The sequence below is a fragment of the Gracilinanus agilis genome, chromosome 3 (genome assembly GCF_016433145.1).
Source record: "Gracilinanus agilis isolate LMUSP501 chromosome 3, AgileGrace, whole genome shotgun sequence".
Lineage (NCBI taxonomy): Eukaryota > Metazoa > Chordata > Mammalia > Didelphimorphia > Didelphidae > Gracilinanus > Gracilinanus agilis.
This window is the reverse complement of record NC_058132.1, coordinates 150,103,560-150,127,265: the sequence shown is the minus strand read 5'-3', so window position 1 is coordinate 150,127,265 and position 23,706 is coordinate 150,103,560. Positions and strand designations below refer to the sequence as shown.

The 23,706-nt window shown below is 37.5% G+C and overlaps 1 protein-coding gene across 1 annotated transcript in view; it reads right to left on the bottom strand.

Annotated features, from left to right (window-relative positions):
• Positions 1 to 22,492: 22,492 nt before the first annotated feature.
• Positions 22,493 to 23,706, bottom strand: part of LOC123238900 (potassium-transporting ATPase alpha chain 2-like) — a 28,628-nt gene continuing 27,414 nt past the window's right edge. Inside the window, 3 exon segments of the mRNA XM_044666150.1 lie at positions 22,493 to 22,521; positions 22,647 to 22,738; positions 23,184 to 23,285. Of these exon segments, the coding sequence (XP_044522085.1) occupies positions 22,493 to 22,521; positions 22,647 to 22,738; positions 23,184 to 23,285 (223 nt within the window).

Here is a 23,706-nt window from a genome sequence, read left to right as displayed (position 1 = left end):
TATTATTAACAAAGTCCAGCCGGAAGAAAAAGAAAGAGAAATTCCACTTAAAATAACAGCAAACAATATAAAATACTTTGGAATCTACCTGTCCACACAATCCCAAGTACTATATGAATAGAATTATAAAATATTTTTCAAAGACAGAACTAAGCACTAGAGAAATATTAATTTCTTATGGGTAGGTCAAACCAGTTTGATAAGAATTACAATTTTATCCAAATTAATTTATTTACTCAGTGCCATACCAGTGAAATTATCAAAAAAAAATATTTTATAGGGTTAGAAAAAATGACAAAATTCATCTGGAAGAACAAAAGGTCAATAATATCAATGGAATCAATAAAAAAAACTGAAGGAAAGTAGGCTAGATTTCAATCTATATTACAAAGCAGAAATCATCAAAATGATTTGATGTTAGCTAAGAAAATAGAGTGGTAGATCAGCAGAATAGATTATGTATGCAATATACAGTAATGAATTATTATAGTAACCTGGTATGTGATAAAAACCCAAAGATCCAATCTTTGGGTACAAAAACTCACTATCAGAGGAGACTGGAAAGCTATTTTGCAGAAACTAGGTATAAATCAACATCTCACACCATATGTCAAGATAAAATCAAAGAGAGCATAGAAATTTTTACCTGTCAGATCTATGGAAAAGGGAAGAAACTATGATCAAATAAGAGAGATAGGATCACAAAAAGTAATATAGATAATTCTGATTACATTAATTTAAAAGATTTTGCACAAACAAATCCAATGCAACCAAGATTAGAAGGAAAGTAGGAAACTAGAAGGAAGGGGATATGGAGGCATGCAAATTTCTCAGATATAAAGAGAATTTAATCAAATTTATAAAAATAAGAATCATTCCCCAATTCATAAATGGGCAGGCAGTTTTCAGAAGAAGAAATCAAAGTTATATCTATGTGGAAAATGCATATTGATATAATTTATATTTTTTCTGGTATATAATTTTATTTCCCCTACTCTAATAACCATCCATTATAACATTGCTTCTATTTTCTTTTTTTTTTTTAAGAAAATGGGGAGGAAGGAGCATCTCAATAAAAGTAATTGACATCTTTTTCAAGTCATATAGTATATGCAATATTTCATATCTACAGTATGTTCTCCATGCCCCATTTTTCTCTTAGTTTCTTTTATAAAGAGAGAGTAATTGTATTCAGTTATCTTTAGGTCCTTTCACCTCTGAATATTACGGTTATATCATTTTTGAAGTATGCTTAGGCCTTTCTTTTTTTTTCTCTTCCAGACTTGTGATTTTATAAGTGTAGGGCAGAGGTATCAAATTCATAGTCTACTGGCTGTATGTGTCCTGAAAATGTCCCAAATACAGTTTCAACCAAATTAAAATGTAACTGGCAGGGATCTGTTTCTATATATTATTTTTGATAGATAGATAGATAGATAGATAGATAGATAGATAGATAGATAGATAGATAGATAGACAGACAGACATAGACATAGACATATATAGATATATAAAATCAGTGGCATAAGGAATATTGAAAAACAAACAATCCACAAGAATGTATTAAGTAGCTACTATTCAATAAACATGGGGATACACAAAATGAAAAAATCCCTGCTCTCAAGGAGCTTACATTCTAATGAGGGAGACAAGCACAAAAAATAAATATTTATAGAATTAATATAAAGAGAACACAATGATGGGGCAACTAGGTGGTTCAGTGGATAGAGAGCCAAGATGAGATGGGAGGTCATAGATTCAAATCTAACTTCAGATATTTCCTTTAAGACCTAGACTACCAATGGACTTTCGTTTTTCTCTATGGACCTATTTTGCCTTAATAATAAAATTTGTTTATAAAGTTATCTTTCTCACAGCAACCAGGTGAAGTAGGTATATATATCTATATAGATATATATAGATATAGATATAGATATAGATATATAGATATATAGATATATATACACTATTTTCATTTTACAGATGTCAAAATTATAAGGGTTAAAAAAAATTAAGGTTGAACTAAATATATAAGAGTGTGGTCACCGAAATTAATATATCTCAGGTCAAATGACTTTTTTGCAGTATTTATTTATAAAATAGAGGGAAAGAGTGAAAGTAGAGAAATGAGAAAGAGGGTAGAGAAAGAAATCTAGCCTAACAATAGATATCTGCTTTGATGCTTGGCTTTGCTCTGGCAGGGCTCCAAAAACTAGATGGCTGGAGGGCTCACAGGTAGATTATCACCCACATGGCCTCAGAGAGAGAGAGAGAGAGAGAGAGACCTATCTAATGTTAATCTCTATAAAAGTCAGGAAAGGAAGTTCAGCTTTTTCCACTCATCCCTGTGGTATTCCAAAGGGAACATCCAAGAACATTCTTAACAGAAATAATTGTAGGTCCCAAGCCAGAGCTCCTCCAAGGCCAAGTTCGAAGGAAAAAGACATGATCACAGGAAATTGTAACTACTTTTAAAGAACCTTCTTTGTTTCACTTCCTGTGTCTTCCTTCCACTTTACATGGACCAATCACAGTTTTAGAATTTTCTTAGGACTGCTCAGGGGGAAGTCAGTCATTTCTTAATTGTCACCTACTTTAGCACGTGTTGGTTGTGGACCTCCCCTCACTTAAGGAAATGTGGAGGTGTATACACTTCTGGTGATTAAAACTAAAAGTGATCAGGGGAGAGTTAATCCCATTTACACAAAACTGCAGTTCAAGTCATTTCATCCCCATTACCTAGCTCTTACCTCTCTTCTGCCCTGGAACCCATTCATAATATTGATTCTAAGAGAGAAGGTAAGGGTTTAAAAATATTAATACTAAAACAGAAGGTAAGGGTTTAAAAAAAGAGAGAGAATATAATGTCCTGAGATCCAAGTAGGTTTGGAAGGAAGGATACTAGCAGTTGCAAGGGATTAGGAAAAGGATTTATTTATTTAAGTGGTGACTGTACTGTAATTTGAAGAGAGAGAATCTATGAGGGTAAGGGGAGGAAGGGGTGCATTCCAGGCATGGAGGTGTTATTTTTTAAAATGATGAAGGCTGATATTATGAGGAAAACTAATATTTTATTTAGGCCCATGTTGATAGAATAAAATCAACCATGCGCCTGTAAAAAATTCAAATTGCCGCCTCCACCATTTTATTCCATACCTTCCCTACTCCTCTCCGTCCCCCGGGAGCGCTCAGGTAGCAAAAAAAAAGTCCCAACCCACTTCCCAATATTTAAAGAAGTGCTTTACCTTGAAGACATCATCCAAAACAGGAAACCCGTTGGACCATGGAAAATGTAGTTTTCCAAGTGTCTACAGGAAGTTTGTCAAATACTACATATCTTGAGACTTAATACTTCTAAATAGAACCCTAGTGATTTTAAATAACACATAGGACAGCCATCAAATGAAAATGAAAGATGGCAGGTTATGGGAGAAAAGAGAAAAGGCCTATTTGTATGGTAGCAAACAGGATGGGAGGGTTGTAATGTTCAATGAATCTGGAAAGATAGGTTGTCAAGCCATTCCCCAATCAACAAATGATCAAGGGATATGAATAGGTAGTTTTCACATAAAGAAATAAAAACTATCAATAATCACATGTAAAAGTGTTCTAAATCCCTCCTGATTAGAGAAATGCAAATTAAAACAATTCAGAGGAACCACCTTACACCTAGCAGACTGGCTGATACGGTAGCAAAGGAAAGTGATAAATGTTGGAGGGAATGTGGCAAAATTAGGACACTAACATACTGCTGGTATAGTTGTGAATTGGTCCAACTATTCTGGAGGGCAATTTGGAACTATGTACAAAGGGCTTTAAATGAATGCCCGCCCTTTGACCCAATCATACCACTGCTGGATTTGTTCCCCAAAGAGATAATAGAGAAAAATACTTGCACAAAAATATTCATAGCCACGCTCTTTGTGGTTGCAAAAAACTGGAAAATGAGGGAGTGTCCATTGATTGGGGAATGGCTGAACACATTGTGGTATCTGATGGTGATGGAATACTTTTGTGTCGAAAGGAATAATGAACTGGAGGAATTCCATGTGACCTGGAAAGACCTCCAGGAATTGATGCAGAGTGAAAGGAGCAGAACCAGGAAAACATTATACACAGAGACTGATATACTGTGGCACAATCTAGCAGCAATGCAATGATCCAGATCAATCCAGAGGAATTTATGTGAAAGAACGCTATCCACATCCAGAGAAAGAATTGTGGGAGCAAAAAGGCAGAAGAAAAACATATGGCTCACTTTGTTCAATGGGGATATGATTGGGAATGTTGACTTTAAACGATCACTCTATTGCAAATATTAATAATATGGAAACAGGTCTTGAAAAATGATACATGTATAACCCAGTGGAATTGCTTGTCAGCTCTGGGAAGGGGAGGGTAGAGGAGGGGGAAATCATGATCATGTAACCATGGAAAAATATTCTAAAGGGAAAAAAAAGATAGTTTGGAATCAGATTATAAGTGCTTTAAAAGCCAAACAGAGAAGTTAATATTTGATCTTAGAAGCTGCTGGAATTTACTGAGTAGGGAGTGACATGGTTAAATCTAGGCTTAAAAAATCACTGGCAGCAGTGTGGAGAATGCACTGGAGCAGGGGAGAGACTTAAAGCAAAGAAACCAATTAAGAAGCCAATACAATCAACCTCAAGGCAAGAGGTAGTGAGAGCCTGATCTAAGGTAGTGACTTGACTAAGGTAGTGAATAGAAAGAAGGGGTTGGATGTGAGAAATGTTGGGGAGGTAGAAATAGAAATATTTGACAAATGATTGGAAATGTGGAGTGAGGACTCCAGGATAACATCAAAATTATTAATCTGGAAAACTGAAAAAAATGACATGGACTGCTTAATAAATCAATGTGCTCAGAAGCTCAAACCTTTGTTTCCTCAATCATTTCAGATTCTACCCACTAGATGACTGAAGTTTATAAGAGATACAAAACAGAACTGTCATTTGATCCTTCTATTTTCACTTTTTTCCTTAAATATGATTCCCATATTTAAAGATTCACAGGCTTCTCTGCCAAGCTCCAGATCTACCAGCTGGGTGAACCTGGGCAAGTCTTTTAACCTTTTCTCAACTATAAAAAGGAAAAAAATAATAGCTTCTACCTGATAGGGTTGTTATGAGGATCAAATGAGATCAAGAATATAGATGCAGAAATAGATATGTTTTTGCAAACTTCAAGAGACTATATAAATATTGAAAGAGAAAGAGAGACTATTTTTCTCTTTCACAAAACATCCCATCCTTTTAAACCTCAGAAACTAGTTCTTCCTTGTTGGTCATTCTTATGTCCATAGAAGCAATTCCCCTCGTTTTTACCTTCACCTTTTGAAGGATGATATTATCATTAAAGCAAGTCAAGGAGTGCTTAGCTTCTCTTCTTTTGGGAGAGAGAGCTCTAGCCAATTGGAGCCTCCCCATCCTTGTGGCTAGTAGCTCCTTGCTAGAGTTGTGATTTGTTTCCCAAAGGCTGCATCTGTATCGTCCTTCTCTCCTTTCTACTTTAAAACAAATCTTTGTAAAAGCTGAGTTTGGGGGCCTAAAAAGGAGCACTCACCATGAAATTTGCCCTTCTTACAGAACAGCATTATATTATATGATGGAAGAGTTGTACTAGCATGAGCTATCCTCACTAAATGACAAAAGGATGTGTTGAGACATGGTGTAAGTGTTTGAACAGCTGCAACTGGTGTTCTGGTTGGGCAACACAGACTTTGATATCTCTTCCAATTCAAATTCTGTGCAAACACACCAGATGGCGCCAGATTCACACAAAATATCCATCCTTACACCCTCTGGTTAATTTTCCACTTTTAGATTTTGTGTCTGCCTCTCTCCTCTCTATCTTAAGTATCAAAAAACCTTGATGGAGAGACAGACAAAGGAAGTAGCATATACCAGGCAATTCAAGCCACCATCACTATTTTAGCCACCATTCTCTCTCAGACATGGATGGAGAAAGGCCAGGACTCTGAGCCCAAGAGCCCTGGGAACAGAAGGATCACTGGTCCTTCTTCCAGCCTGAGTCCCTGAAACCATCTTTGAGAGGAATAGTCATTGTGGAGAATGTACCCATCTTTCTTGCCACCATCAACAACTCCTGGCAGATAAGCCCACAAGGTCTGAGAGGAATTTGGGGGATTCTACATGGCCCTTCCTCCTAAACTGTTATCAAATAATTCATGACTATTCTTTGGATTAAAAAAATCCAAATCTTTCTAGCTTTGTGATTATGGAGTCCCTATCCCTCTATCTCATCTATCAGAAAAACAATAGAGGGTGTCAAATGATTTGCTGATGTCTAGGTAAACTATATCTATTAGATTTCTAGAAACCCGGTCAAAAAAGAAAATGGGGTTTACCTGACATGACTTGTGCTTCCTGAAGCCTTTGATGATCACCTCTTCCATATCTAGATGTTAACTAACATTCCTCCTCTGATAAAAGATTTTTTAATTCATTCAGGAATTGAAGAGAATTAAGCTCAGAGGCTTAAAAAATGTATACAATTTGTTCTTCTCCAGCTCTAATGCATCTCTCAGCATAATTTCTCTTTAAAAAAAATTATTTTTGAACTTGAGAAATGGAAGCATTTCCATATACAAAAGAAATAGAAAGAGTGGCTGGCATATCAAACCATGCACCTCTATTCAATATGGCTTGTTTTTTAAAAGTAAGGGGACAGCTAAGTGGCTCAGTAGATTGAGAACCAGGCCTAGAGACAGGAGGACCTGTGTTCAAACCTGGCTTCCGACACTACCTAGGTGGGTGACTCTGGGCGTGTTCTTGGAACCAATACACAGTATTGATTCTAAAAGAGGTGAGAATTTTTTTTAAAGCATATATTAAACATAACATTACCCAGATTGTTCTGCTGATCTGTGTCTGCTTCTAAATTTCCTTCTGCTCTCTTCTTCTTGTGTGTGCGCGTATATAATTTTTTTAAGTTTCATTTACATTTTTATGTCCTTTTTTTTGGCATCACTATTGTTACCTCTCTAATCATCATAACATTAAGTGCTTACTATTTGCCAGCCATACCTTAAACTCAATATTATGGAATTCATTCTCTTTCTCAAAAATTCTACTTGCGTCTTACCTTCCCTATAACCTAGAGGGCAACACACCATTGTCCCAACCCCTCAGGCTCACAACCTAGCATCCAGGATTCCTCATTCGCTCTCACCACCCATTATCAAATTTGTCTACAAGGCTAGTTGATTTCCCCTTTGCAACATCCCTCATATCTTCCCCCTTCTCTCCTCTGGTGTAGACCCTCATCACTTCATGGTTGAATTACTGTAATAGCCTGCTGATGGGTCTGCCAGGCTCAAGTCTCTCCCCAATCCACTCCATCCTCCATTCAGCTGCTAAAATGATTTTCCTAAAGCATAGATCTAGCCATGCAAACTCCACCCTCAAATAAACTCCAGGGCCTTCTTATTGCTTCCAGAAGATACAAAAATCTTTTCTCTAGCATTCAAAGCCCTTTACAATATACCTCTCCTATCTTACCCTTCTCCCTTCCGGATTTTTTCACTTTTGTTCCTGCCACATACCCTGATCCAGTGACACTAACCTCATGACTCTTTCACTAAGAAGTTACTCCATCTCTTGGCTCTAGGCATTTTCTCTGCCTGACTCATGCCTGGTATATTATCCCTCCTTAAGTCTCCACCTAAAGGATTCCCTGGGTTCCTTTAAGTTCTAATAAAAATCTCATCTTCTTTCCCAATCCCTCCTAATTCTAGTGCCTTCTCTCCCTAAATTATTTCCTATTTATCCTGTATATAGCTTGTTTGTGTCTATTTGTTTGCTTGTTGTCTCCCCAGTGAATTGTAAGCCCATTGAGGATAGAAACTGTTGCCTCTTTGGGTATCCCCAGAACTTAGCACAGTGCCTGGAACATAGTAGGTGCTTAATAAATGTTTATTGCCTGACTGACTGGCTAGAAGGCATTATGCTTAGCACTAAAGATACAAAGAAAAGCAAAAACATGGTCTCTGACCTCAAAGAGCTTGCATTATAATGGATGAGATAACACATAATTAATCATGTACAAAAAAGGAATATATAGTACAAATAGAAACTAATATCAGAGGGAAGATGAAGAGAGAAGAAGATAAGAGATACTGAGATACATTTCATGCTGAAGATGGGATTTTAGCTGAAGAAAGCCAGGGAAGCCAGGAGATAGAGGTAAGGAGGGAGGGAATTACAAGTTTGGAGAACAGAGGGTGAAAAGGCCCAAGAGTGGGAAGATGGAAAGTCATGTATGAAGAATAAAAAGGTCAATTACGTTAGATTAAAGAAAATGAGAGTAAGGAGAGAGCATGGGTAGTAATATAGAGATTAAAAGAAAAGAAGGAACCAGGTTGTGGAGAGCTTTAAAAACAGAGGAACTTATATTTGATTCATGAAATAATAAGGAACTCCTAGAGTTTATTGGGTAGGAGGATGGCCCAGCCTGATCTGAACTCTGAGAAGATCACTTTGGCAGCTAAATGAATAGACCAGAATGGGGAGATACTGAGATAGGAAGTCCAATCAACAGACTATTGTTATTGTTTATTCTTCTTTTCAAAGAAGACCAAGGATATCATGGGTGGTGTCTTAGCTTCTACATGAATTAGATTTAAGTGAGGCAGATTTGCACAAAATCATCAGCCTCACTCTCTTTTCCAGAGTCATCCAAACCCACTAGCAAGACAAAAGTCAGAACAGCTGGCAATGATGCAGGATGCAATGAATGACCTTGGCATTTTCAATGTCTGACCAAGCTCTAAGAGCTCCACAGTACCTATTTCTGCCATCTTCATTGGCCATTGTAATAAATGATTCTCATATGCCCATTTTGCCAAGGGAAGTCTTCATATAACTTGAGCAGACACACCCCCTAATTCACCAAGTGGTTTGAGACCTATTGGTTACCCTCAACCTGTTTTAGCCCTGCTGCCAAGATGCTTTTACCAGAGTGTGACCACACTATGCAGGCTACAGCTTCTTGGAGTCACAGATGAGAGTTGAGGGAAAGGTGAATACCAAAGGTGGGAAAGCCACCCTGAAAAGGGCTCAGCAAGCCTTCATACCAAAGGTGGTGATCCTCCATGAGTAAACCTTACACCCCAGCAGACTATTATTGGCATAAGATGATGAAGACCTACTGAGTAACTGGGAGTAGAAAGAAGGAAAAGTATTATAGAGAGGTTGAGAAGGAAACAAGTGCGAAATTGTGAATGAAATTCAAGGTTACAGGCTTTGGTGACTGGGAAGATGGTGATAATGGGATTTTAGCTGAAGAAAGCCAGGGAAGCCAGGAGATAGAGGTAAGGAGGGAGGGAATTACAAGTTTGGAGAACAGTGGGTGAAAAGGCCCTCAACAGTAACAGGGAAATTAATAAGAGGCTTGGTTGGTTTGGGAGGAAAATATAATGAATTCTGATTTGGACATGTTGAGTGTGAGATACTTGTTGGATGGCAACATACTGTTCCCCTTCATCACCAGATCTACTGACAGCCCCAGCTATACCCTTTCCCCATGTAACAAATAAATATAGTCAAGCAAAACAATTCATACTTTATATCTGAAAACATTTCCCTTTATGGTCCATGATCTTTCTGCCAAGAGGAGAGAAGCATACTCTGTCATTAGACTTTTCACTATCATCTTTCATAGATAACTAGCATTAGCCCAGCAATCTTACTGCCAGTTTTCTCAGCACCCTGGGCTGTAATTTGTGAGAACCCAGTTATTTGAACTTGTCAGGGGCAGTTAGGTGCTCTCTATCTTCCCACTCACTTTGGGTTTCTATTCTCTATTAGCAAATCCTGTTCTTTCCATTCTAATCCAAAGACTATTCTCCTTGTCAGAGAAAGGGATGGGGTTAGGGCTTAGACCAGTGATTTCATTAACATAGAGAACTCCCAGGTGAGGACAATCCTTTTTCCTATGCATGTTGGTTCCTTCTTCCTTCTTTGCAATTCAGAGTCTTAAAGAGTTTGGCATTAAAATGGTTGGCCTCACCCAGGGTAATATAGCCAGCATATGGCAGAGACAAGACTTGAACCCAAGTCTTCCTGATTCTGTGGCCAAGTCTCTATTCACTATGTCCTGATGCCTCTCAATTTGACAAATACAGAAGGAAAGTTAATAGTTGAGTAGTTCAATCATTTTTCCATCATCAATTATCAGTATATCATAGATCCTAAGAATCTTTTTTATCCTCTTCTTTTCCCCAATATTGCTTTTATTTTTAACTTAATTTTTTTAGATTACATATTGATGCAATTTTAAATAATCATTTTCTGACATTTTGCAATCCATGTTTCCTCTCTCAATCTCATCCCTCTCCCCTTCCCAAGAAGGTAGGTAATATGATATAGATTGAACATATGTTATCATACAATACATATTTTCATGTTCATTATATTGTAAAACAAAACTTTTATTGCTTAAACTAAAGAAAAATTCATGGAAGAAATAAAGTGAATAATAGCATTCTTCAATCTAAATTCAGACTCTGTCAGTTCCTTCTATGGCAATGGATAGCCTTTTACATCATGAGTCCCTTAGAGTTTTTCTGGATCCTTGCATTGCTGACAATAGTTAAGTCATTCACGGTTGACCATCATACATTATTGTTATTACTGTGTACAACATTCTCCTGGTTCTGCCCACTTCACTTTGTATCACTTCATATGTCTTCCAGGGTTTTTTATGATTATCTTATTCTTTATTTCTTATGGCACAATAATATTCCATTACTCCCAAATGGTGGCCATCCCTTCAATCTCCAGTTCTTTGCCACCACAAAAAGATCTGCTATAAATATTTTATACTAGTTCCTGTCTCTTTATCTTTGATCATTTGGGGATACAAATTTAGTAGAGGCATGCTGGGTCAAAGCATATGCACAGCTGATGGCCCTTTGGGCATGATTCCACGGATTTTTTGTAATTGTTATTTAAACCCTTGCCTTCTAGATAGACAATCTGTATTAAGTAACTTGCCAAAGTCACATAGCCAAGAAGTGTCTGAGGCTAGATTCAAACCCAGGTCCTTCCAACTCCAGACCTGGTTCTCTATCCACTGTGCTATCTAGCTGCCCCTGTTTGTTGTTTACTTTTCATCTTGGTTGATATTTTCTTTTGCATTTCATATATCATTCTCTTTCACATTCGTATAAGATCAGCAATGATAACTGCAACCTGTTCTCCAAAGTCTGAACACAAATGAGAAGGCTGTGGGTTACTGGAAAAACAATCAGTAACATATATTCACAAAAATAAATTGTACAATTTGTTTCCTTCATTTTTTTTAAACTAATGCCTTATACTCTATCCATTATGCCACTTAGGTGCCTCTCTGTATGAATGTAGTTTTTTGCTATTCCTCCTCATACATGATATTCTCTTGTCAAGGGATTCAATTCAATTTAATAAACATTTATTAAGCGCCTACTAAGTGTCAAGAGGGGCAGGTAGGTGGTACAATGAATAGAACATCAGGCCTGGAATCAGGAAGATCTGAATTTAAATCTGGCCTCAGACATTTACTAGCTGTGTGACCTTGAACAAGTCACTTAACCCCTAATTGCCTCAGTTCCTCACCTGTAAAATGGAGACACATTGGAAAGGGAAGTGGCAAACCATTCCAGTATCTTTGCCAAGATACCCTCATGACATAATCCAGGGGGTCACACAGAGTCAGAAACAACTGAATCACTGAACAACAAAATGTGCCTGGCACTGTGCTAAGCAATGTGTATACATATGAAAAAAAGAAATACAGTCCCAGCCCTCAAGGAGCTGACAATATAATGGGGGAAGACAACACACAAAAAAGGAAACTGAAAAGGAGAGGCAGGAGGAAGGTCCACAGAGTTACCCAGTCCAGCCAATCTTATTCCATGGGGTTTAGAATAAGCAGAGCTGCAAATGGAAAGTGGAGTGAACTGATGGAAAGGGATGCATAGAAATCATAATATCTCAGTCAGAAGGGAACTCAGAAGTTATCTATATTGGAGGAAAATGGTTCCCAGATCCTCCTTCAGAAAGCAAATAATGAATTTGTGGAGTTAATGGTTCTTAAACAAGAATTCTCCTCCTAACATCCCTGATAAAGCATCATCCAGCCACTGCTAGGTTTCCAATGATGAAGAATTCAGCAGCTTATGATGTTCTGTGGGGCAGCTTCAAGTATGAACAAGGCCAGAGGGTTGGCAACAATTTGTTCTGGTGCTTATGTCTACTTTGGATTTAGGGAAAGAACTCAAAAAGGTTATGCAAAGGCATTAAAATGAGAAATGGAATGTGATATATAAGGACTAGCAAATAGGCTAAGCTTACCAGTAATAGAATACATGATGGGGAGTAACGAAAAATCAGCCCAGAAATATAGAGTGGAGTCTAATGGGGAAGGGTTTTAAATGCCAAATGGGGGAGATTATTATCCTAGAATCAACAAATAGTCACTAAAATTTGCTAAGCAAGAAAATGATATGGTCGGATCTGTGTTGTATGGGAGGATGAGGGGAAGAGACTAGAGATAGAGACCAATTAGAAAACTGTAATAATAGTGTAGGCAGGAAATGATAAGAGTCTAAATTAGGGTGGTGGTCTCATAAATAAAGAGAGGATATTGGATTCAAGAGATGAATATAGAAAACAAGAAAGAAAGTTCATATTCATTGAAGATGTCTCAAGGCTTCATCTTGGTGAAGCAAATAAAAAACATGGTAGAATTATTTAATAGTGCACATTAACAGGGCAACTAGGTGGCACAATGGATAGAGAGCCAGAACTGGATATGAGATGTTCTGGGTCCAAATATGACCTCAGGTTTGACACTTCCTACTTGTTGTTGTTTCTCTATCCAAGTCTTCTAATGCAAGTAAGCTTGGAATCGATTTCTTGAAGCAGTGATGATGACTTAACTCTTTGATCAGGCTCATGCAAGTCCATGCCATGACCAGTTCTTTCTCCATCTTCTAGCCTCATGTCCATACATGCTTGCAATGAACATAAGCTTTGACTAATTTTGCTGCATTTATCTGTTTTCCCATAGGCTCTTTCTCTCATTTCAAGAATGTCTCTTTTCATTTAACTGTCTTCTGCAGTCCTATCCCCAGTAATTCCTAACAGCAAAATTTGATCATCTTTGGTACCAAGTCCTTTATTCCTCATTTCACTCAGCAGTCTTTCCTTATCTATCTTTTCTCCTTTTAGCCAATGATGTTGATTCATCCGTGGTTCATAATGAAGTCTTTGGCTTCATTCCTTGCGATATATAACATTCCATTTTTGCTAAGCTAGGTGTTTCTGTATTCATGCAATGGTGATAACAGCCCTTGTTGTGTTCACTTGTGTTGGTATTTCTATTATTTTGACATTTGTTGTTAGTTATCCTTCTGTTATTGTTGTTGTTGTTAGCATATGTAGGAGGCTTATTAAAATTGATTTGTGCCCTTACTAGATGACCCATCCGACCACACAAAAAACATTTGCTACCATTGTTGTTTTGTTGTTGTTATAGCTAGACCATCTCTGGGACCTCTGAATTTGCAAAGTGAGGTTTTTTATTTCTTCAACCTTGCTCCTTGCAAATCCTTGCAAAACTTAACTTACACAGTTTGACCCTGGGCAAGTCACTTAACCTCCTTTGCCTAGCCCTTACTATTCTGCTGCCTTAGAACCTATACAAATTATCAAGTCTAAGATGAAAGGTAAGGGTTATGGGGGTACTTTAAACTTAAATAGTGAAAGATATCAATCATTTAACAAGAATTTATTAGTGACTACATCAGTTACTCTGTGTCTATATATCATGAATATTTTCTTCAAGAAGAGAGTTGGGATTAATTGTATGTTATGAGTACTGATATGAATCATTTTTAAACTGATGACATAATCAGACAATTGACTTATTAGTGAGATAAAATTAATACTTGTTCAGAAAAAAAGAATAAAAATGAAAAGAATATCATAGATTTAGAGCTGCAGTAAACATTAAAAGTCATCAAGTTCAGGGACCTTAGAGAACATTTAGCTTAACCATCTCACTTTATAGATAAGGAAACTAAGGCTGAGAGGTTAAGTAACTTGGTTAAAGTCACTCAGATAATGGATGAAGCAATACTTGGCCCCATGTCTTTGTAAGTCCAAAACCACCATCCTATTCCTTATGCTACATTTAGCATCATCTCCCTGCTAAATGGAAGCATATTGTTCTCTACCTCCTAAAGTGTGATTTCTTTCTTCTTAGCATAATAATCCATAGCTTTTCAAGACTGAGTCCAGGTCTTCCCCTTGTGTCTGCCTCTCACAAACACACAAAAGATGGTATATATCATATTACTAAGAAATGTTGACTAATGAAATGACTGATCTCAGGAAGGTATCTTTCCCATTTTCATATTCCTGGTAGCAGAAGGGAGCCAGGATAATATTATCTAATGACATGGAAGGGCAGTTAGGGCTCCAAATGCTTTCTCTAAGCTCTTACACAAAAATCTCAGGGGTAGATACTCAGGTTTCTAAATCCTGGGTTTTCCAAAACTACTAAATAGGCAGAATGTTTCTCTATTGCATAAGGGAGAAATAGGGGTTTTATGGGTTCAATATATTAAAAGGTGGTCACCAGGGGAAATTTCCCCAATTAAGGAATAATCTCAAGTCAAAATTGACTTTTATGGTGATTTATTTATTTATAATTAGGAAGGTTGAAGGTAGGGAAATTGAGAGAGAGAAACTCTGGCCTCGATCAGAGGCCCAGACCAGGTAAGAATTAGAGGCCCAGCAGTTGGGGCACAGAGGTTAATTAAACAAGGCTTCTAGCCACAAGGCCTCCCTGAGGGTAGAGCCTCCAGAAACTCCAAGGGAAGAGAAAGAGAGTCAGCCTAACTTACCCACATGGAACAGTCCAGGTCACAAACCAGCAAAGCTCCCTCAGGTCTCCTTCACCACACCAGTCACAGCCTTACCCCCTGATGGCTAGAGTCTAACAATGACTGAGGATGAGCTAACTCCATTTATTTGCTAATTACTTTTCCCCAACTTACTTGATCCACAAGTCATGGTGGAAAGGAACAATGGGAAGAGAGTCAGGAGACTTGGTTTTAGTCTGTTAACAATCTGTATGATATTATACAAATCATCTCCCTCTCTCTTAGGCTGCATTTTTTTCATCAATAGAATAAGGACAATGGTTTCAAAAGGCCTATTATGATTTTGATATTCTAGGTTTTAAGTTCTAAGATTCTTTCCAACTTTTATGTTGTATCATACTCTAACCTAAGCTATTTAAAGAAGCTTTTATTTAATTTAAATAATTTCTTGGTTCTATTGTATATATTTCTTTATTATTTCTTTATTATTTGTTGTTTATTATATAATGATATATAATAATACATTTATATTTTACTATATTTATTTTATATGTAATTATATGTAGAGTTAATCAATATTAAATTAATAACCATTAATAAGACAGCAAAAAATGTGACATGAAGGGACAGCTAGGTAGCTCAGTGGATTGAGACCCAGGCCCAAGATTGGAAGGTCCTGGGTTCAAATATAGTGTCAGACACTTCCTAGCTGTGTGACCCTGGGCAAGTCACTTAACTCTCATTACCTAGTTCTTACCACTCTTCTGCCTTGGAACAATACATAGTATTGATTCTAAGATAGAAGGTATGGGTTTAAAAAATAAAAATAAAAAATGGGAAATGGATAAAAGAATGAACATTGACTGTCTCCATTTTCTAAGGATATTTAATTAATATAACTAACATTATAACATGAAGATCAAAAGAATCTAGAAATTGACTCTCAGTAAACAGGCAATCTCTTTGCTAAGTTGAAAAATACAAGTTAAGAATAATACTAGTTTAGAATTTTAAGCTCATGTGTAAAAATATTACAAAGGAAAATTGAGACTTTTTAATTGAATTGAATTTATTTTTTCTATTTTATTTTTCCTCTTGAAACAAAAGTAATTGAAGAAAAAACAAGTTTACAGAAAGCTTTGTCAGAGAACCAAGGAATATATAGTTTTGACAACATTTAAAGTGGAACAAGGAAGAAAATGAGCAATCAGGAAAACATTTATAACTTGTAAATTCTATACAGATTGCTTACTATTTTGGGGGACATAGAGGAGAGAGGAAGGCAGAGTGCGAACTCGGCTCAAATTTTTTAAAAAAGAAGTTTAAAAAATTGTTTTTCATATAATTGAGGGAAAATATTATTAAAAGAAATAAAAAAATTAAGCAGACTATAGCAAACAATATACTAAGACAGACTGTGCTATAAAGTTGACTGAAAGGTATAGAGAATACAAGATCTCACTGTACTTATATTTGTTGAATATAAAAAGCAAAATATCGTCTCTCTTATACTTAAGTAAAAATTCCTTGAAAGAGAGAACTTTGAAGATTTTCTGATTACTAACAGGCAAGGCATAAACCAGAGAAATGAGTGCTTGACAAATGTTTTTGTCACCATCATAGAGGATGTCCAATTCTGATTTCTAATGGAAGAGATTCTTATGGATGCTAAAGTCATTCAGGTACTTTTATTTAGGATTACTTCTTACAATATTTTATTTTCCCCCAATTACATATAAAATAGTTTAAGATTCATTTTTTAAAAATCTGAGTTCCCTACTTCCCTCCTTGCCTCCCTCACTGCTCTCCCCTAGATGGCAAACAATATGATGGAGATTTTATATGTACAATCATGTAAAATATTTTTCCATATTGGTCATTTTGTGGAAGAGATCTCAAACAAAACAAAAAAAAAGAAAAAGAGAAAAAAAATGAAATATAGTATGTTTTGGTCTTCATTCAGACTCAAGGTGATGACATTTTACAGATTCTATCAAGCCCAAAAATTTTTTCAGAGCTTCATCAGTGAGATCCTTTATCACTCAAAAGATCAAAAGATTTGTCCTTCCACTTCTATAGGGCATTCATACTCCCTATGTACCATTTGCATAGTGCACTCATATTTCCTATATTCCACTTCAATAGGCATGTATGTACTCCAGATACAAACACTCAGATTACCCTGAACCCACCTGTGGTGACCACTTTTGGAAGGCCTATGCTATGGATTAGAAGAGAACTCAGTAGCCATCTAATCCAACCTCTCCCCCAAAAAGGATTTCTACTATAATATTCCTGAAAAATAAATGTCATTGAAGTGAGAACCAGAAGAATTTCTACAATATCAACAATGTTGTAAAGACAAACAATTTTGAAAGACTCAAGAACAAAATGACTAGATATAATTACAGAGGACTTGTGAGCACACTACTGCTCACCTGATAGAGCAGTGATAGACTCAGAGTGCAAACTGGGACATTTTTTCTTTTTTTTTTGTACATGGCCAATGGGAGAATTAGTTTTGCTCATTTCTAAATGGTTTTGTTTCTCTTGCTTTCTCAATGACAGAGAAAGAAAGGGAAAGGGAATGAACTCTGAACTGAAAAATTAAAATTAATTTGAATTATTTTTTAAAGTCTATTTTTTTAAAGATCTACAAAGAGGAAGAATTGATCACTTATCAGGTGGTACACCAACAAGTAATTTTATGACAGAAAAAAAAATGGTTAGTCATATGACTAAAATGTAGAAAAGTAGTGTTCCACTAGTACCTTTGAAATGTCAGGAGAAAGTAAGAAAGGCTTTCATCAAATGGAAGCCTCTTTAAGCTATATAGTTGTAAGAATTGAGCACCAGTTTGCACCCTTTTCTTGGTACCTTAGATAACACCCTTGGGTTGTTAAAAGAAAAGTTTCATTTTGAATTTGAATAAACATCCTCTAGTGAATTGAGATTTCATCTCATCCCCATTATAAGAATGAAGAGAGCCTCTGCCAAAACTGTAATAATAATGAGAGCCAAGTAACCAATATTATGATAGAGGGAGAGAAAGAGTCTATGAGGTGAGACTCTCTTGGAGCTCTCCCCTCTTGCCAAATATACAATGGGAGACTTGGAGAGAGTGTCACCCCAAAACTGGGTGACCTGTATGGTTATGCTGCCTCACAGGAGTTGGGGGCAAGGCTTCCCTATAAGATGAGGCATGTGGAACCCCAATCTGATTCTGAATGAGGGCGGAGTTGACACAAGCCTCCCCCAAGGTCAGTCAACTTCACAGCCAGTGGTCTGGCTCCAAGATGGAGGCAGCCAGACCAAACTGGTTCACCTCCCCCCCCCCCATCTGTATTATTCACAATTCAGAGGTTGGGGAAAGGGGTGAAGGGCAGAGGGATTTGGGGTTGCCCTCTTCTCTATTTCTATGGGGTTCATCACTCGGGTGGGAACATTTGGGGTTCCCACTCCCAAGCTTCTTCTCCCCCCTCTCCTCCTTCTGATTCTATTTCTATCCTTTTCTATAATTTTAAGTTAGACTGGAAAGGGTCTCTCATTAAGGTCAGGTAATGGGAGGTGACTAAGAGATCGCTCCCAAAATGGAGTCCAAACACTTAGCTGACTTGGATTATTGAAGCCTTGCTGGGTGATATGCAAAGGAATCTTTAACCAGGGAATCAGGGTTTCAATGTCCAAAGAAAGATACTCAGGAAGGCCTCAGGACTAGATTCGAGCTGAGATGCCCACTGCCAGAACCCTTTTCCTCCTCCCTTCTCCAGAGCATTTCCCAGAATTCCCTCTGGTCTCAACTGTCACCAACTGTCAGCCACTCCTTCTTTGACTACTTTTGTCCCATCCCCCTTTCACAAATCCCATCCTTACACCATCCTTTGATTGGAATAGAGGCAAGTCCTGAGGCTTATCTGCATAAGGGAGATAACATGCTTATTCTGAAAGGATGCCAGAAGCATCATGGCTACCAGGCTTCCCAGAAGATGCTTGTCTCTTGTCCCATGTAACTCTTGGAGTCGGGAAGACTAGCCTCTGACCTAGTATGTGGGTTATAGTCCAATCAGGGGCGCCAAAAAAAAAGTGATCAGAGGTATAAATCATGAATCAAGGAAGTTTGCAGGTCTTTTCTTTCCTGGCCAAGGAGCAGTCTTTTTTCCTGGCCAAAGAGCAGACTATCCTGGTGGGAGTGAAAGGAGATGGGAGGTTGAGCATGAGCTCAAGCTCAGGTAGATGACCAACCATCTGATAGGCTGGCTTTTCACTATTTAATAAGTAATTATAAATTAATACATAGCCTCTAGATAATTCTAATCCTAACACATTCTAGAATTTTTTTTAATCTAGAACACTATCCCTATTCCTCCCCTCAGTGTTTAAAGGGGAGAGACCTTCAGACTAGAAAGAACAGTACACAAGTGACTACTAGCAAGTTACATACTACCCTAATTAAGGACCTAGTAAGAAAATATATGCCTTCTCAACGAATTTAAGTAACCAGACCCTGGTGAAATATGTCCTCCATTACAAGATCACTGGCAGTAATATTTGAATGATCCTGGAGAGCAGGTTAAGAAAGGCTCACCACAAAACCAGAGAAAAGCAAACATAATCCCAATTTCCAAATTATGGAAGAGAAAATAATTTGTAAACTATACATCAGCAGAAGACTTCAATTCCCAGAAAAGTTCTAGAGCATATTAAAGAGATTACTTATGAAAGCCCATAAAAGTGGCCAAGGGTAGCATGCTCTGACTACCAAACAAACGTTCTTCCCACTTTTAAGTGGTCCAGCAAAACCAAAGATTTGCAGAGACTAAAAGGCAGAGACCTGAAAAACTAAATGGTAAAATGGTAAAGACTTTAAATGCAACAGACATTCCTCATTCTGGAAAGTTGGGAGACTTGAAATACCTTAATTGCCTACAAAAAGATCATCAGGACAATGAAGTTGTCTTCAGTATGTAAACATACTATTGTCCCTAACCACTCATCTGTTTAGAATTTGCAAAGAACTTATGGGTAGTAAAAATCATTTAAGGGAAATTAATCATTGAGGCTTACCAAGAGAACAGCATTTTGCATCAGCAAGAATTTGTCCATAAGTCATGGTTCTCCCGTTTTCTGCCTTTGATGTGACAAACAACCTCAGACTTGAGGCTCTTTGGAAGTCAAGGATTTTTGAAAGAATCAGCTTAGGGACAGATAGGTAGTACAGTGGACACAGGGCCTGGAGTCAGGAGGAATCAGGATTCAAATTTGACCTCAGATATTTCCTAGCTGAATATGACCTTGGGGAAGTCACATAACCCCAGTTGCCTAGCCCTTACCATTCTTCTACCTTAGAAAAAATTAATACTTATTCATTCTAAGATAGAAGATCATCTCCTATTTCTGTTTTGTTTTGTTTTTGTTTGTTTTTTAAACCCTTAACTTTTTGTGTATTGGCTCTTTGGTGGAAGAGTGGTAAGGGTGGGCAATGGGGATCAAGTGACTTGCCCAGGGTCACACAGCTGGGAAGTGTCTGAGGCCGAATTTGAACCTAGGACCCCCCGTCTCTAGGCCTGACTCTCAATCCACTGAGCTACCCAGCTGCCCCTCCTATTTCTTTGCTTAGCTGAAAGAGTTGTGTAAGACTGAAATTCTGAGAGAACTTGGCAACACTTGTTTGATGGAGTTCAGGATCACCCAGCCAATCTAGTGGCTTAATGTAGAGTTAAGACTGCAGTTGCCTAGGAAAGAATGAGCCCAGGACACCAGCCATGGGACCCTTGAAGCAAAACCTCTGTGGCCTGAGTAGACTCAGTGGCTGAGCAGGAAGAGCAGCAGGTACAGAGCTGCCTGGGAGGACCAAGCTAGCAGCAGGAGAGTCTATGCAGGAGCTCCCACAGCCTCTGAGAGATTTGCTTAGCAGCAATTTAGTCTGTTCATCCAAGACGCCACATGGTAGGAGGAGAGAGTGCAGGTGAGCTGCCTGTCCAAAAGGTTAAATACCTGAGTGACTCCTAGCCAATTTTATGAAGACCTTTCTGGAGGGAGAAAATAAAAGTAATAGTGTACCTTTTTTTTTTTAACTCTTTATTTCCATCTTAAAGTCAATATTAAGGATCACTTTCAAGATAGAAAAGCAGTAAGGGCCAGGCAATTGATGTTTAGTGACTTGCCCAGGGTCACACTGCTAAAAAGTGCCTGAGACCAAATTTTAATCCAGGACCTCCCATCTCCAGACCTAACTTTCTCTCCACTTACCCACCAGACTACCTCCAAAAGTAATATTGTAAAGATAAACAACTATGAATGACAGTAACTCTGATCTACACAATGACCAATGACAAATCAAAAACACTCATGATAAACAATGCTACCCACCCCTAGAAGGAAAACAAATGGATTCAAGAGTACAAATTGAAGAATGTTTTCTTCTATTTCTTCTTCTTCCTTTTTTAAGTGGGAAATGATGAATATAGAGATTTATTTTGTGTGGCTCCATATATATGGGATTTGAAGGAAGCCAGGGAAGCCAAGAAATAGAAATGTGGAGAGAGAACATTCCAAGGACCCAAGGTCTAGAGATAAAATGCCTTGTTCAACGAAAAACTAGGAGGCCAGTATCCCTGGATTGGAAAATATATATTGTTGTGGGATGGTGTAAGGCATAAGAAGCCTGGAAAAGTAAGAGGCAGTAGTTATGAAGGGTTTTGAGAACTAAACTGAAAATTTTGATATTCATCCTGGCAGTAATAGAGAAATAATTCAATTTCTTTAGTTAGTGGGAAGGCAAATATCAGACCTTTGCTTTAAGAAAATTACTGAAAACTGAATGAAGGATTAACTGGAGTAGGGAGAGACTTCACCAGTTGGTAACATACAACAGTTCTCTAGGTGTAAATAGATGAAGGCAGGCACCAAAATGGCAATAGAAGTGAAAAGAGGCCATATTTGAGAGATATTGCAAAGGTGAAATTGATAGGCCTTGCATACAGATTGGATAGGGGAGGAGAGCAATAGTGAGGTATTGATAACATTCAGTTACTTATTACTTCCATTACATAGAACATGAAGAAATCTAATTATTAGCTTTCAAATGCATTCTTAGTTGAAACAAATCATATTCTCAAGGAGTCTAAGAGCAAGACAATCACAACCTTATTTTATAAAATATTCTTTACTTTAAGATGTGGCCTCTCTAGGCCAGTCTACTTGGGTTTGTGCTGACACATGCTCATGCCCAAGTCAAATTCTCAAATTCGATACAAGTGCATGCTTTACGATGGTATTAAACATTGTAGAAATTGAAGTACAGATAAAACAGGGGTTTTTTTCCCCCTCTCCACTTCTTTTAAAATTTGTACATTTTGAACAAGCAAGGACACGGGGCAAAGTACAAAAGGAAAAGTCTATACAATGCAAAATCTCATTTTTATAGTGTGTTAACTGAGAATCTTTCATACACATTTCTTCTAATGTGTAGATTATGATGATGTCCATATTACACAAGAGACTTCCAAGTAGAGTGACTGGAGGATGTTAAATATCAATGGGAATAATTTTTCAAAAGAATCTTGGAAACTGATAGCAATTTCAGTAATACATGTTCTTATCCCACCAACCTGTGAGGGGAGAAAGAGAGTAAGAAATACGGAACATAGGGGAGATGTAAAGAAACAAATACTCAATAAACCTGAGTAAAGTCTCCCCCAATCTAGATCCAATCCTTTTCATTGACATTACTTACTTCCTGGATACCTCCTGATTAGGAGTTTTCGGAACTCATCATATAGCCAGATGATAATGGCATATGGTACTGCCACAAACCAATACTGAATTCTGTAAATAAAATGGAGCCAAACCCAAGAGTCAAAATAAATCAGAAGACAAGAACTAGGTTTCTCAGCTAAACAATGATGGTTTTTTTAACTTCGCTCTCTGCCTTGGCAAGGTCAACAAATTCAGGTGAATGGAAAGCAGGAAAAGCCTTTTCTAAACTGGCCAAAAACTGTTTTTTTTTTCTATTCAGAGAAGGAAATACTCAAAGATAAGGATGCAAAATATGCATTTTCCTTCAAATCTTTCTATAGGGGATGCAGATTTGAATCCTTTTTATCTCAGTGCCTCAACCTGGTTTAACCATTTTTCCCAGGAGGGGATATTTATTCTCTCATTTTTGATCCAGACATCCACATCCTAACCCTGTAAGGTCCCTTTAACCTAAAGATTCCTCAGAAAAAAGGCCAGGGTTTTCCTTTCCTATATAGTAGGACAGATAACTCACCGAAGTGTGGTAAAATTCAGGATTGGAACACTTCCAAATCCAGAAGAGAGGATGACTGCTATGATGATTTGAGATGCAATCCCAAACCAGATGTATTTATTTCTGTATAAAATATAAACATGAACAGATTTTAAATCCACTTGGTTATTCCTCCCCTCCTCTTCCTATTACTTTGGAGGGTACTAACAACTTCAAATTCCTGGGGCTCCCAATTTAGGAATCATCCTGGATATCTCTTGATCTCCCACTCCCCATATCCAACCAGCTGTCAAGGCTTATCAATTTCACCTTCATCTCCTGTATATACTTCCTTCTCTCCTCTGATACTGCCACCACCCTGGTGCAGACTCTTATCACCACATGCTTGGGCTTTTTTAATAACTCACTAGTGGATCCTCTTACCACAAGCCTCTCTTTCATTCAGTCCATGCTCTGCTCAGCTCTCAATGTAAACCTATCAGAAGTGCAGGTCTAAGAATGTCAAACTTTTTACCCCTCATCCAAAAAATTCAAGTGATTCCCT